Here is a 16,005-nt window from a genome sequence, read left to right as displayed (position 1 = left end):
CGTGGATTTCTGATAGAATGAAGTAAGTGTGGGGGGAAAAAAAAAAAAGAGAGTTTACTCTCAGGCAGCCTTACTAACTCCAGGAGTTAATCAAAACCCGGAGCAGAGAGTCGGCCATCCAGCTTTGCCAAGGGCTTGCGAGCAGCCTGTGCAGAACTACATTTCCCAGCGCTCCCAGTGCTGGAAGAGTGACTCAACCCGGTAAGACAGCTGCTCCGCTGTTTGCTGTGGGAGCACTGCTTCCAACCGAGGTCAACGTGGGACTCTCCTAGCTGATCCCTGCTGCTGGAGACAGCACGCCTTCTGCACAGAGCGCAGTAAGTGGGGAAAGCGCGTGAGGAATGACGGGCCTAGAGCCACCTCCTGCCGCTCTACAGCCGAGGTGAGATTCGCAGGCAAGAGAGGGGAGTTTGGGGCGGCCTCCTGAGATCACGTTTTTACTGTCTCCATCTCTGAGTTTTCAATGAGCCTAACCAAAATCCAGCATTGTGGTTCCTAGAAAGGAAGGGGTTAAACGCCTGCACACGTTGCATTTCATCGTTCCAGGTACAAGCTATTTCTCTTGTCCCCAGCCGGTCACATCCCGCTGCTCATTCCAGAGCAAAGTGCAGAACTCCTCTACTCAGTGCTGGCTGCTGTGCTGGAGGTTTTCACGCACCAGGCTATGCGAGACACGGGGGTGGAGAAGTGACGGACACGTAATCATCGCACCACAAAATCGTTTCAGACACAGTCTCCGCGACAGTCGCCGTCCTCGCATGCGTCTGCCTGAGCCTGTTGGCAGCTTGCCGAGTTCCCACTGCTGCGGATGAAGCGCTGAGCAGGGACGCCGACGCTCTCCCCAGCAGGCTTGGCTCCCCCGTCTCCCCAGGGATCATCCCGGTGAAGACCACCCTCACTGAGACAGTGGGAAAAGAGGGATCCGGGGCAGAGATGTCAGAAGCCGCAAGGCAAAGCCTCCACGCCGCTGGCTACAGAAACTGCCTCCACATACAGACAGGAGCCTCCACTCCAGCACCACTCAGGCTCGGGAGCCATCACTGACCTTTACAGAAAGGAAGGACGCTCGGACTCTTCTTTGGCACTGCTTATGTGTCTGTACATCAAAGCAAATGCGTCTGCACATCGAAGCAAATGTAACTTCCTCCATAAAGGGCTTCAAGTGCTACGGTTGAAAAGTGAAATATTAAAAATAATCGTTAAGGATTATGAATCATAGTTCATTTTTGTTTCAGATGAAGGAGATGGTAGCGTTTCTGGCAATTTTCTGACATGCTGAAGCCGAGTTCAAACTGCAGTCTGTGGCTGCCTGAGCTGAAAACGTGGTAGGATCCTTTGGCACTAAAAACATTGATAGCTGGAGGTGATCCAGTTCAGCTGCAACTGCTGTCTCTCATCTAACTCGGGGAATTTTCTTCCGCAGCTGATATTTTGTCTTTCATTCTCTTCTGGCATCGGTGCCTTTCCCACAGATCTACTGTGTGCTGCAATAGGATGTTCAGTTGGATCGAGGCCATTACAACTGTGTAGGAAACAAACAAGAGAGCAGCCACCTTCACTGCTTTTTTCCCCAGGGATACAGGAGTTTAGGACAGGAAAATTTAATCTAGTCTTACAGCAAATTCTGTAAGAACAGTATACACTCACAGATGGAAACAAACTGGGGTATCTTTAAATAGTCTTAAAAATTGCCTGAAACTGGGTTTCATGTGTGACTGGAGACTAAGACCAAAGCGATAATTTTAGAAAGCAGATGCCAGCAGTCTGCAGACTCTGCGAGAGTGAGATTTCTGGTAGCAGTGGGTTATTGCATGTTTTAAATAAAACTTAAACTTTGCAGGGCCACTGCATTATATCCCATGCTTCTCTTTTTAGGCAGAGACAGCTACCTGTAGGTGTTGGTTATGGCTGCGATTTATCAAGCAGTGTATAGAAGAGCTTCCTCTCTCTTCTGCAGGTTACACTCTACCTATGTTAGAAAAATGAGGTAAGTTCTCATCTGGTTCTTGCGTACAGTGGGAAGACCAGAGTCTGGCGCTCTTGTGTCCATTGCCACAAGCAGCCCTACCTAAATCTAACGCGGGGGTTAATCTTTTAACAGTTCAGCAATAATACAGTAATGCTATGTGAGCTCTGTAAATGTTAACAGTCAAAACCCCTCCACTCCCTTCACCGCTGATAAGAACTGGTTCCCTCAGGCTGAAGGTCTGTTAATGAATGCCTATGCTTGCTGTCTTAGCTAAAGATCTCAAAATACAAGGCAGACTTGAAGTGATGCTGCTCACCTCCTTTTAAATACCGCTTCAAACAGTCTGAAAGAAGCACATCCTGACACCCTTTTTCCAATTACTGCTTTTCCAAACTCAGGCCCCCTGGCCAGCTGGGCCCTAAGACTTGAGCTTGGTCTTTACCACTTACGTCAGTGTGACAGGTCGAACGTACCCTGCAGTGACACATGTAGCCTGATGGGAAGCATATTCCACATCTGAAGTGCTCAGTAGCTTTGCCAAACAGGACTTGGAGCCATCCAGATTGGGGAGATAAAAGGGAAGATCAAGGTTTCCTGCACACAAGCGATCACATCTATAAAGCAGACCTCTTGGATTAAGAGACTGGGTTACTGATCTTCTCGGATGTCCAAGACTTGGGGCTACTTGCGTGGTAGTAAGAATTGCCATGTTTTCTGCCACACGGCACCTTCGCTAGAGGCTACAGCCCACCAAAGAGTAGACTCAGCTGTCGAAAACTCTAGAAGCGTGTGGGTTACATAAAATCTGTACTATCCGTTCAGCTCTCCTGTTCTGTGCAAAGTAAATGTGTCCAAATAAGCGTAACACGCGTAATCTCAACATGATCTTGAATTCATCTTCCCAATTCTTTTCTCACTGCAGATACTTAAACGAACTGAAGGAAGATGACAGCCTTTGTAGACAAGCCCAGACCTCAGGAACTTTCTACCTCTTTCACAATCTCTCCCCCTTCCTGCAGAAAGTTGGGAAGAAATATTTGGTACCGCAGCTCAGTGCAGCAGGTAAGCAGGTGTCCAGAAAGAAACACCTCCTGGATCACACAGCTGAAATGGTACAGAGTCCTTTGCAATAAGCAACCCCTCATGTGGGGGTTGAAAATATATCGAGCTGTGCAGGAACATCCTGCTATGTGCAGCACGCTATTTGTTAACAACCAAAGACTGTTTAGAGTTAAAACTTTGGCATGCAGACACAAGCTCATGCTTTTCACACACATACAGTATCAACATATACCTGATCTGTTTTGAGATGATCAGTTTTAAACATTTGGGCCCATGCCTTTTGAAGAGAAAGGGCTGGCAGGAAAACAAGAAAGGTCTAACTGACAAAGGTTATTTGGCATAACGCAGGAAGTTTTCTTTGAGATAAAGGTATTGGCTGGTGTAGGACAGAAACAGAATGGATAGCTGCTCCCCAAGCATGAAAACATGTGCATCTATAGCTTGACAAGGTCAAAGCTTCCAATAGCTAGGAGGAAAGCCAGATGTTTGGCTCCATCCGGGTGGGACCACTTGTCTGGTCCCCTCTCTCACACAACCACCCTGCCTTGAGCCAAGATTGTGTGTGCCTTGAAGATCCAGAGAGAGCATCGTGGTTGTATGAATTTGCTTTTATCACAGCTTTTTCTTCCCCTTTCCCCTACTGTTTAGAGATGAAAAGGATCCTGGAGAAATTCAAAGAGACTGAACAGTGGATAGAGAAGTCGGTGCTGATGGGTTGTTCAGACGAGCACGTACCACACTTTGCCCTGGATTTAGGTTGGGATGACTCCTCTTCCATCTGTGTCAGCATCACGTTTGATGCACCGAGACGAAGATGCTGCCTAGGCAGCATCCCTGCTCCTCGCTGGGTGAACACTTACTGCTAAAGAGGACTCGGTTGAGTCTCTGTAAGAGCTGTTGTGAGCCTGGCAGGTCAGAGACACGGAACTGCACTGCTGTTCCTGTGCCTGTGTTCGTAAAGGTGGGCTGTTGGCAGGTCACTTAACATTTGGGAATGTTACCACTGATATGATGTCACTTCCACGGGAACTTCCAGAAATTGTATACCGGAACAATGAAGGGCGTAAAGTTGGGATAATAACTGCAATTTATGAGATCAAAGATTTTTTTTTGTTGTTGTTTTTTTAAACAGGAGCCTTGGAGAAATCAGTCATTGAGTCTGAACTCAAGGGAACCTTTACTGACTTACGAAAGGCTCTCTTTGTAGTGGATGGGAAGGATTCTCCTTTGCTGGCTTCGGTATTGTACAGGATTTTTTACTTTGAGAAGTTGCAATTTCTAAAATCGACCCTCCTTCTTTTCTCCCATGTTGTTTTATGATTTAATACGTATTGTGGAAGTACCTACTGTATACTTTCAGTGACCTAGGTAAAAACACAGTATAAATTACAGTTTTCCCAAATCCGCGATCACAAAAGCAAGCTGCAACGCAAAGAGAAACAGACAAGTCGCTTAAAAATGACCACAGCAATTAGCCATTTAGCATCAACCTGCTGTATGTCCAGTGTGAAATATACTGATCTTATCAGTAGTCAGAGCAATCCCAGTTTGTCCTCAGCTTAACAACTATGAAGCAGTAGTTTTCTGTAACCTCCTAGGCAAACTGAATTTCATGAATGAACTTACAGATCTTCTCTCAGAGCTGCTCTTTTAGAACTACTCACTTATAAGCTGTTACTCTGCAGATGCCTTATGTTTGTAAGCCCTAAGAAAAGACCTGTGTGTGCTAATCAGCTGTCCTGACCCATAAGTAGCAATAGCTCATGTTTCTTTTCCTGCTCTATAATGTTTGTGGTGCTTGGGCTATTTTTCAAGAAGGTATTCAGGGTTGGAGACTCCTCAGAATAGTTCATTTCCCATTACTACTCCCATCATATCCCAATAAAGAACAACTCTTCCCCACCTCCCCTGAACATGCTCAAATCTGGATGCTAAAGTGAGAAGCATGAAACATCGACTGCAGAAGCTACCATTTTTCAAAGAAATGCCTGTACTTAATTTACCTTTCTGAGACTTCCAAACGTAATCAGAATTTATCCACATGACTGCATGCTGGGGAGAAGACAGCAAAGTATCATTCAGGGAGACTGCTCTGAATCATCTCTTTGCCCCAGACATAAATAAGATTTGTGTTTCTCTCTCGGTGTTCGCAGGCCCAGTCCCTTCTCCGGTGGCACGATTCCCACCAGTACTGTAGCAAAACTGGGCAGCCCACTCAGAAAAACGTAGCTGGCAGCAAGCGTGTCTGCCATGCCAGCGGAATAACTTACTATCCACAGGTGAGCACCTGAACAGCACAGGTAAGCAACACAGGGTCTCTTTTGCGACAAGCCCATGCTGCTGGGTCGCATGGAGGGGAACCTGTAAAAGGCAGCAGCAGTGCTTTGCATGTAGCTGGGTACTTTTTCTTCACTGTTCATCCAGTGACCCTCATCCAGCTACGAAATGCAATAATTTGCACTTACTCATTTGGTCTGAACTCCTCGGTTTTTGCTGCATTTGTTAGATGTCTCCAGTTGTTATCACCCTGGTGTCTGATGGGAGCCGGTGCCTCCTCGCACGACAGCCCTCATTTCCTCAGGGGATGTACACCGCTCTGTCAGGCTTCTGCGACGTGGGTAAGGCAGTCTCTGATTCAGCGTGGTGGCCTCGGACGTGCAGGGCGTGGGGGCAGAAGGATGGGACATCAAGCAAACGCCTGTTCACAGAGGAGGATGAAAACATAGGTGGTATCAGGGAAAAACATACTGGATCTAAATAGATCGGTGTTGCCATTCAGACAGAATTCAAAATAGCTGTATGTATCTGAAGAGAATGGGAATTATGGGTGGGTATCAGTTGCTGTAGTCCCTGATGGTAAATACAAGTGTAAGACTCTCCAGGTTAGAACCCTGGATACTTTTTTTAGCCCATTTTGTGTCTAGTACAGTCTGGCTCAGAAGAAAAACTACAGACCTGTTGTTACAGGAGGGAAAATGGCTTAAAAAGGGAAACGATGAAGAGGGGCAGCATTGTTCTGTCCACCAGCTGTATATAGGCAAAGCCAAAAACGTCTCCGTTTAAGGGAGGTAAGCATTGTTGATGAATTTAATTGAGCATCCTCCTGACCAGTGTTTCCAGGTCAGCACAGTCGGAGCTCCTGCGTGTGTGGTCAGGGCTGGAACACCTCAGAAATTAGTGTGCCTACATTTTCTTTGCCACGGTTTGCTGCCCTGAGGCCAGGCCGTCCTTACCTAACTTTGGCTGCTTCTAGGTGAAAACGTGGAGGAGACAGTGCGGCGAGAGGTGGCAGAAGAGGTGGGCCTGGAGGTGGAGTCACTCTGGTACTCAGCTTCTCAGCACTGGCCCTTTCCCAGCAGCTGCTTAATGATAGCTTGTCACGCATTGGTGAGAGCGCAGCAGGCTGAGGTGAGCAGACTCAGGTTCCCCTGAGGCATTTCACTGCCTGCCTTACCTAGCAAAATCTCTTTCAGTCCACAGACTTCAGTTTGGAGAGCATCAGATCCTATCTAAATGCAGTTTTCCATCAGCTTCCTCTACAAAGGAAGAACAAAATAATTCTATCTTCCGTTTCAATGTGCCAGATTTTGCACAGGTCACTATATGTACAAGCCCAGAGCCCAACACCCCTATATTTTTTCCTCTGAACTTTGCAGAGGAGGTACTCTCCAGTATTAATATAATATTTGCCATAGAACATGCAGATTCTGCCATGTTAATTACTGTGCTCAGCCGCTGGTACTTTGCAGGCCAGTGCCATGATGGAATAGGGCTACGTCGTTTGTGGCTTCCCTAAGGAAACCAAGACAACAAAGCATTGGTGGATAGTAACATCCTTTCCTGTACCAGCATCAGCACTTAATTCAGGCGTGGATAAAGCACTCTGGGCATTCTACCATAGGATCTTTGTGGGTGCAAGAAAAAGCCAGGAACTGCTGCCCACATTTAAATCTGATTTAAGGAAACGGTATTCTCTCAATCCTTTCCAGATCAGTATGAACAGCCTGGAACTAGAGGAAGCACGCTGGTTTGGCCTGGAGGAAATCCTGGAGGGTCTCAAGAGAGAGCCCAGATCTTCAAAGCAAGACGATGGTAGTTTTTTACCCTGGTTCCCTCCCAAACAGGCCATTGCTCACCAGCTGATTTGTGAGTGGGTTAAGCAGCAAACTTCCCAGCCAGCTTAGGCATGACTTCATCAAGTCTGCGATTCTACCGGAACTACGAAAGCTCGATACAAAAGCTTCCAAAGTTACTGAAGGCCAAGTCTGTGTTACGGTGAGGATAGCACCAGACGGATGGCAGTCTTACACTCAGATACATAGGCCTACAAAGCCATTTCTAAACTGATCATCCTCAGACAATTCTGTGTACAGTGGATCACCTTTGAGATCCCATGACTTGCAGTAAATGTACAATAAAATTCTTAGTCCCAAAGCATCAAACTTATTGTGACCAGCAAGCAACAGAAGAGTGAGCCCCTGGCACCTATGTCCCATTTTCCTCCATTTTATTCATCTTGGGCGGATATCAAATGCACAATTTTTCCAGAAAAAAATGAAGGGACAGTGGCACCTTTCAGTGTTTGCATTTATATGGATCTGGAAGAACTATCAAAAAAGCAGAAAAAAAGTCACTGCCTGTATGCTCTCCCCTTCTTCTGTTTCCCTTCCCATTCAGTCTTCCAGTTGCATATAAAACATCCTATTTTTTTGGAAAATTTTAAGTGGGCTCCTACTTCTTTGAGATCTCTGAGCAACTAAAAATATCTCTAGAGGCACCATTTTTCTCACCAGTAAGACAGTGTTACTTCCACCCCAAGGAAGACAGAACAGAGCTACCTGGTGGTAGAGAGTGGAAGAGCAAAACCTACATATATGCATATTAGAAGAACCCAGATAATGCAAAGGTGAGAGGAATTGCTGCAAGAAAGGACTGCACTTCCAACAGAGAAAAATCCTGAGAGGCACAATGCCTCCTACCCTGTGCCAAAAGTCTGTGGCTTGCCTGGAGAGCTCGTCTTGTTTTATTGATGAAATGGTATCACTTCTCTGGAGGGAGAGCGACAAAGAGACAGTCTGGGCAAGGAAAGCTTAGTAAAAGAGACAGATGGAAGGATGTTTGATCTGCTGCTGATTCAGGCTGACAGTCCTTTCTGCCTACTTGGCCAGAGTTTAAATGCCCAGATTGCAAAGCCATCAGTCCAGATACTTGAAGGGGGAACAGGAATGTATCACTGACTGCCACCGTTAGGATTCACTGCAGGTGAAAGACCTTTTGAGCAATGGTAAAAATCTGGAGTCATGACACCTGAGCAATAAGTAAAAAAGAAGGCTATCTCACACCGTTGAGGCATGCTTTGTTTCCTCAGGTTAATTTTATTTTAGGAGGTTGGGAGGGGATTCTTTCAGGCCATGGTGGCATGTGCAAACACCTTTCCCACCCTCATTAACTCTCAGTCAATAAAACCCACGTGCCAGAGCATGTCTTTCAGGTTTGTGAACTCGATCTGTCAGTCGTCCTGGTAAGAAGGTACTCTGGTACAGCCAAGGGCATTGCTTCCTCCCCTCCAGCCCAGCCAGGCACACCACAGGAGCCCACACACCACTCAACTTAACTGCAACACTCCTGCATCCAGTTTCTTTTGAAATGTGTCTCACCTCCTCTCTTCATAGCAGTTTCTCCTGCTTTCTCTCCCATCACACCATTTTAATTTCTCAGCATTTACCTCTTCCTCTCTTATCTCTGGAATATGCCATTTTCATTTTCAGCCTCACTCCTTTCTTCCCCTTCGCTGCAGTAGAAGATATTGAAGAGTTAGAAACCCACCAGCAACATCTTCCCGCTTCTCACCCTCTTTCCTGCTTCTCCTTAATGCCTTCCCAGCTCACCCGTACATAGTTCATTAATGTGCCCCGAGCTTGCTTCCAGTGTACAACATCCAGCTTGATCTACTTTGTACTTTTTAATATCCACACATGATCTGTTCCGACAGAAAAAGGGCGAAGAAGTAAAAGCAGCAAAAAGTAGCATGTATGAATGAAAGGAGGAACGGCTGTGTGACTTCTGCAGTAATCTGAGCTTTGTGTGTTTTCCTTTTGTATTTTCACGGTACGTATTTGCAGTGTACGTCTTTGTCAAACCAGCTACAGTGTGCTCAGATGCAACATCAACGAAAATTCACCTGTGTTTGGGAAACACTGGGCTTATTAAATAATGGGTTTTAACATCAACATGCAGGTTATCAGTGAGCTCTAACTGAAAGAGAGCAAGTACTGACTGACACCAGCTCCTTCAGAACTGTCCCTTTTACATTGCTGATACAGACCTGTCTTGGTAGGGTGTCCCTTTGGGGCGATGTGGGCACCGCCAAGATTTTGAGACACAGCATAAGGCAGGCTGGTCACAGGAGATGTGATCATTACTGCTGCTCCCTGGCTCGATGCCGGTGGGCCAGACACTGCCCAGGCTGCGGCAGCTAGATATCCACAGACTTCACGACAACTCTAAGAGGTGCAGTCCATCTCATGCTCTGACTCTACCAGGCTTTTTCAGATTTCATCAGTTACCGCCTGTTTCCTACAAGAAGAAATTTAAAAGGAAAGCTATTTTCTCATTTGTTGACTTCTGTGAGTCACCTTTTAAAACACAGTTTTAAATGTCTGCATGTTCCATTTAATTATCAATTAGAAAAAAAAGTCTTTTCAATGTACTCAAATACTTCTTTTTTTTTAGAGCAAGAACAACTCCAAAGCAGTATTCCCATCACATCTTTTAAAGGTCCTCAAATTTTAAGCTGTTTTAAAAAAATCCTTAATCCATACCCCTTTGACTTAGAGGCCACCCTTACTTAGAGGCCTCATACCTATTCCTGATGTTAAAAAAGCAGGAATGATTATAGGCAATACACAGCTATGAACAGGACACAAAAACAAGATGAGAGAGACATTGTTCTCACTTGCCTTTGCCTCAGAAATCTGGCTGAAGCCCGAGCAATACTCACTGCAGTCAAGACAGAACATGCTCCCTAAAGGCTCCCTGGAGAAAGAAACGGGCGATTCCTGACTGATGCTTCTTCAACAAAACACAGCAGGGCTTTTCCACGTAAAAGATATCAAGCAGGCAAAAGGGACATAGCAACATGTTTCTCTCAAAAACACATCCGTTAAATGAATCCTCTTTGGGGACGCTTGGCTTGTGTAAATCACTGAGACTCTACTGCTTTCAGAGACCGCAAAGGCTTGGGACTTACAGCAAGACCTACCACTGAAAAGCAGTCAGCCCACAGCATTACAACCCAGTCGTTTACAAATATTACCAGTCAGCAGGATACATGCGCAGCTATAAAACAGTAACATTAATCTGAATAATTTGAAATAGCTTTTCGGAGAACAACGCGGGCAGGTTCAGAGCAGCATTCCACCTACCTACCAAAAGCAGCAGGGCATAAAAGTTATGTTTATCTCCAACAGGTGCCAGCAGAGGATTAAAGTAACCAAACCACATGACACAACCTGTCTATCTCTGACTGAGGGAGCTTAGAAAAATCTTACCTGGAAATGGTATGGACTGAGAATACTTGTTTCACTTACCACATGCTCTCCCATCACCTTGGGCTGCTCTGCTGCTGCATGGAAAGGTCACATTTTCCTACCCAGAGGGGTACTCATCCATTGTGAATGGCAGAAAGTCTGACTTCAGCATTACAGGTCAAGGAGGAAGCTCTTACATTAAGAAATTACTTCACCTTAAAACATGCTCTGAGACACAGTGGACACGTGCTGAATCTGATGTTTAGCCTGAGAGGACATAAGCACTTAATGGAGCGCCCTGACAACATGACCATGTTAAAGTCATTTCTCAGGTAATCATTTTTCAAGTAACCATGAGCAGTTCAACTCTGGCAGCTGCAAGGGACAGGTTGTCAGAACAACTTGTAATTACACAAATACAATTCCTGTGCTTCAGTCTGAAGCACTGCTGAAATGAACTCAGCAGCCCCAGCCTTCAGCTCCCATTTAAAACTTGTTCACTTTTCAACTTTGCAACAGATGGCAAACAGCTGTGTAAGGGAAAAAATATTGCCAGAGGTCATTCATGCAACAATGCATACACCTGGGAATAACTAAGCACCACCAAACCTGCTTCTGTTAGAAAAAAAAGGCCAAGTTGCCAATCTGGAAATGGTGTGACTTGCATTTTCTTTAAGAGCCATCAGTGGTATTTTGTAGACAACCAGGTGCACTCACCCAGTGATGTCCAGAATCATCATCCCATGGAGAAACTGAAGTTGGCATCAGCTGTCACAAACATGAGAAAGATCACAGAAGCAGAAACACAAAGTCTCCCCAGTTCCCTCACAGAGAGGGCAGCATTGGCGCAGGAACAGAAAATGCTGATACAACGCCCTTCTCCACCCGTCCTTGTGCTTTTATATATCATTCTCCACAAAACTTCACATCTAAACAAAATACAGCTAGAGAGAGAAATAGCAGAAGTTAGGAGGCAAGGCAAGGAAGAAGTTTTTCAGTAAGATTTTAAGTGATTGGGGAAAAAGAATGATACATGGTAAGGTCATTCTAATGGCAGGAAATGCAAAGACGACCCTATTTCTATGAGTGGAAATCACAGAATCGCTACAGTTGGAAAAGACCTGTAAGATCAAGTCCAACCATCAACCAACAACCCCATGCCCACTAAACCATGTCCCGCAATGCCACGTCCACACGTTCCTTGAACACCTCCAGTGATGGTGACTCCACCACCTCCCTGGGCAGCTTGTTCCAGTGTTTCACCACTCTCTCAGTAAAGAAATTTTTCCTAATATCCAGTCTAAACCTCCCCTGGCGCAACTTGAAATATTGCAAAGAGACTCAGAAGATTTACTAGTATATTAATAGAAGCAGAAAAATAAGAAAGATGAGGTTTGGGATAGGGACAGAAGCAAATTCACACATCACTTATTAATAAAAGTCTAAGAATCTCAACAAGATCTTTTAAGGAATGGGAAGCTGAAAATTCATAAATGGTAAGGTGGATGCTACAGTCAGGGTGCTAAATAAATGTGTTGCACTAGGACAAGAGCAGCTATACAGCTTTACCTGTGAAACACTGTTCACTGATTTGTGTAACAGGAACACAGCAAAAGCAAATAGATACTGCACAAAATTCAGGAACTGTGATCTGTCTGAACAGTAAAAACCTGGGAAGTTTTTATTAGTGAAAGAAAATATGTCTACAGTCACAAGGGGTACACAGTAATGACCTGAGGAAATACAACAGTTAAATATGGCTACTGTCAATATGCAGCATGAAGAATGCCTAGATTAAACTAGATTATATTCCAACACTGTATCTGTATGGCCTTGTAACTGCAGGTAAGGTTAATAACCCTCACCAATTTTAAAATAAAATAAAAAAAAAGGTCTGGTCTGAACTAATTTAGATTAACATCACTGCACTCATTGGATATCATTACTCCTTTTTCCCATTGAATTATAAAGTCTTTACTGGAAAGATCTTATTTTCTGCCCCCTACCTGCAACAGTGGTCCAGTCACCTACATATTTTTTTTCTGAATAAACTGAGCTTTACCTTCACATTAGCTTTGCTCTTCACTTCTCATCTTTGTATGCTTGCAAAATTGTGAATATCCATCTGGGAGTGTTAACCCACTTAAGTATAGGCTCTATTCCAAACAGCAATCCACACTTTACCCAGGAGCAACGCACAATGTAATATTCTTCTGCCTCTGTTAATTACTTTGCTTCTTAGCTACAGTTTCACACCGGAAACCTGTAAGCTGTTCATGACACCCTTTTCCATGACACTGCACTCCACAAGACGGTTTCCTAGCCTGGAAGCATAGCTGGCACGTATTCCTACATCTGCCTGTTGTTTCTACCCCATTTCAACAGGACAAGCTGTTACTGTATGTTACCGTAAGAATTCAAACACAAGATAAACTGAATCATGACCACCACAGCAATCTCAGTTATTTGCCCTAAAAGCACAGTTTTGCTGTTGAATTAATTATCCACTATTGGCACCTGGAATCTGTAATAGGAGACCTTCTCCATCCTCACAAGGTGGTAATCAGGTTCCTCAGCTGGTGGCTGAGGAACACACTTGATGCATATCAAGTAAGGCCATGATTTAGGCTTCGCACCCCTGACTTTTCCTATTGAGCAATCCACTTTTTTCAATAGCTCTGTATTCTGCTGTTTAAGCTGAGAACCCCAACTGCCCTCCATGCTGATATTTTCTTAGGGGAACCAACAAAGTTGGAAAAAGAAATAAATTCCCATTTTAGACCTGCCAGAACAGATGCTCTAGCGTTCCGTTCCAAAGACGTAAATGGAAAGAGGGCAGGCAGCTGTTGCTGCAGCTTTTGCAGCGTCCCAAGGGATCCCGAGGTGGTACAAAGGGCCTGCCCTGACTCCCGCTGCTATTAAAAACAGAATCTAGTTTCTCGTAGAAGTTAGAGAAGTAGCTACAGCAGGAGCTGCACAAACACTCATAAAAAATGCTTTTCCATCGCTGCAACTAACACATGCCCTGCAGATTAACTGGGACTCCTATACTGCAGTGTTAGAAAGGAAAGGCAGGAGGCAAGTGTCGTGCAGGGAGGTGACCTTTCATGGCAACAGAGGAAGCTGACATCCACTTAAATGGCAAGGATGCTGAAAACAAGTTGATTTGCAGGAGATTGATGTAAGCACAGGAACTTCAAATAGCAGGTAGTATCACCGACACCAAACTGCACTTGAACACAGCTAACTGTAGGTAAATACCATTCCTCCCGAGCCACACCTCCTCCCCACCAGACAGGAGTTAGACTCATGCTGAACACATTACTAGCCTGTGGGCTGCCGACTTCTGACATGGACTGCACACCCTCCATTAACACAGAGAAAATAAAGGGCCACTTTCTTAGGCTCCTCACTGTTCTATAAAGCTGGTCAGGGGAAAGAGCAGCAACAGCCAAACTGCCCAGGTGTTTAGAAGAGTTTTAACAAGTTAAAGGTCTCTGCTGTCCCCTGGGATTAGTTTTGCTCTCATATATGGAAGATGAAAGATCCATTATTTGTTTTCTTGCTTAAAACATACCAGTCAACAACTACGACATTCAGAACTAGGGCTACAGAGGTCAAGCCACAAACAAGCAAACTACATTTCTGGGAAGGGTCAGAAGTCTTAGGATGAACAAGGCTGTAGGAAAGGCAGATGCTCAAGTGAGCAAAGTGAATAAATTGTGTTGGAATGCAGTTCTAGTTAAATTAATTTAGAGTATAATGGAAACTTTGATAGCAATCCGTTGAAAGGGAACCACACTGCACTTGTCTTCCCTAAGTAACTCCATCAGGCTTCCTTCACTAAAAGTACTCTTTCAAAATTAAAAGCAGAAACGCCTCATGTGTTACTTCAAAGCAGTGGAAGAGGCAGCAGGGAAATGCTTATTCTTCGATGGCAAATTCTCTTGTGAGCAATTCCAGAGTCTTGAAGGTCTCCACTGTGAAGCTGCTAAACAAATGTAAATAGTTGGAGTAAGTACAGCCCCACAGAAATAACAGTCCAATTGGTGGAAAAGTAAGATTATCCAAGAAGCAAGATCAGCTGAAGTGCTTTCAAAAGAGCAGCTTTGTTTTGAACATTAGGTTAGAAGTTTTCCTCACATACTACATTAGAAGAGTCCTTTGATCTATTTTGACCTTTTGTATAGTACCAGCCACAAGGGAGTTTAAACGTAATCATGTTCTTGAAACTGAATTATTTTTTAAAGTATCTAAACTTGACCTAACTACTCATCAGTGGAGAATTTTATGCAGCTTCAGTGTTAATTACCTTCCCTGTTAAAACATAAATCCTTTTTAAGGTTCAAGTACATCCGTTTTCCACCACTAACAGCTGGTTATCCTTGTCTGCTGGATTCAAGAACTCCTGTTACCCCAGTTTTTCCAGTGTAGATTTGACTAACTCCATCCCATTCCACCTCACCTCTGTGCCATCCAAACTCCTTGAACTTTAGCGGCATCTTTATACTTCCTAATTCTTCTTGTCCATCTCTAATCCCTGTCCAACTTGCCAGTACCCTCCCTAAACTGTTGACAAAGTAACTTGTACAACATCAACGGAAGATAAAAGTGGAGGTAGCATAGCCATCATACCCTGTATCCGCATTCATTCCATGCATTCACGTACAGAATCTCCAATATTTACGATATTGTACTGGAGCATTTTACAAGATATTTGTCATTCACAAAAACAAACAAAAATTTGGAAAAAAACCCAAAAACATGAGCAGGGGTCAGCAGGGAAGTCAGCAAGCAAGCATTTGTGGTACATTGTCAAGATCTCACAAATTTCAATGAAACTATGCCAATGTGTGACTTTCAAAGAATTTTCTGCACATTGGTCAAACTCAGTTGGCAGTCAGATACTAAAACTCATCATCCAACAAGTGTCCAAGTTCCTACACGGAAACAACTTTTGCTACATTCTGCTTTGTCAGTTAAAAGTAATGCCATCATGCAAAAAATTAAAACAAAGACTTCAAATAAATGGACTCCAAACCTTAAGACTAATAAGAACAACATCAATAAAAATAATTATTATTATTATTATTCAGTCCTTTAAAAGCAATTAGGTATGCCTTCAAGGTCAATCAGGCTTTCGTATCATTGAATACTATTTTTCTGACCAAACAAAACCCAAAACCTCAACCAAAGAGCTTCTCTTCTACCAGTTAAGACACTTGATTAATTGTTGTGTGGAAGAAAAAATAAAGAAAAGACTCATAGAAACTGATTCAGATCTGGCAGGACTACGTTCTTGCTGTCTGTAAATCAAGAATTTCTACGTATTTTATTTCAAATTTATCTTGTTAAAACTAAGTCTTCATATCTAGAACAGATTTTTCATTCCATGTGAAAGCAAGATGCTGAATGCCTTCTAGCTACATTTTCACTGAAAAACAA

At 44.0% G+C, this 16,005-nt stretch overlaps 1 protein-coding gene across 1 annotated transcript; it reads left to right on the top strand.

Annotated features, from left to right (window-relative positions):
- The first annotated feature begins 266 nt into the window (after positions 1 to 266).
- On the top strand, positions 267 to 8,454 carry NUDT13 (nudix hydrolase 13). The gene is made up of 9 exons (XM_009806803.2): positions 267 to 317; positions 1,876 to 1,987; positions 2,892 to 3,031; positions 3,680 to 3,787; positions 4,164 to 4,270; positions 5,185 to 5,310; positions 5,538 to 5,649; positions 6,285 to 6,439; positions 7,021 to 8,454. Exons 2-9 carry the CDS (start codon positions 1,905 to 1,907, stop codon positions 7,213 to 7,215), a joined length of 1,026 nt encoding a protein of 341 aa, XP_009805105.1. The 5' UTR covers positions 267 to 317; positions 1,876 to 1,904; the 3' UTR covers positions 7,216 to 8,454.
- Positions 8,455 to 16,005: the final 7,551 nt, after the last annotated feature.

Source organism: Gavia stellata, chromosome 9, assembly GCF_030936135.1.
Source record: "Gavia stellata isolate bGavSte3 chromosome 9, bGavSte3.hap2, whole genome shotgun sequence".
Lineage (NCBI taxonomy): Eukaryota > Metazoa > Chordata > Aves > Gaviiformes > Gaviidae > Gavia > Gavia stellata.
The sequence above is the reverse complement of the archived record's forward strand: the minus strand, read 5'-3'. Positions and strand labels throughout refer to the sequence as shown.

Bases quoted from the DNA above. Each gene is read 5' to 3' on its own strand.
- NUDT13 (XM_009806803.2), top strand. From the start codon at position 1,905: ATGGCTGCGATTTATCAAGCAGTGTATAGAAGAGCTTCCTCTCTCTTC. The intron at 3,032-3,679 runs GTAAGCAGGTGT...CCTACTGTTTAG, and splicing joins ACCGCAGCTCAGTGCAGCAG to AGATGAAAAGGATCCTGGAG. The intron at 5,311-5,537 runs GTGAGCACCTGA...TGCATTTGTTAG, and splicing joins GAATAACTTACTATCCACAG to ATGTCTCCAGTTGTTATCAC.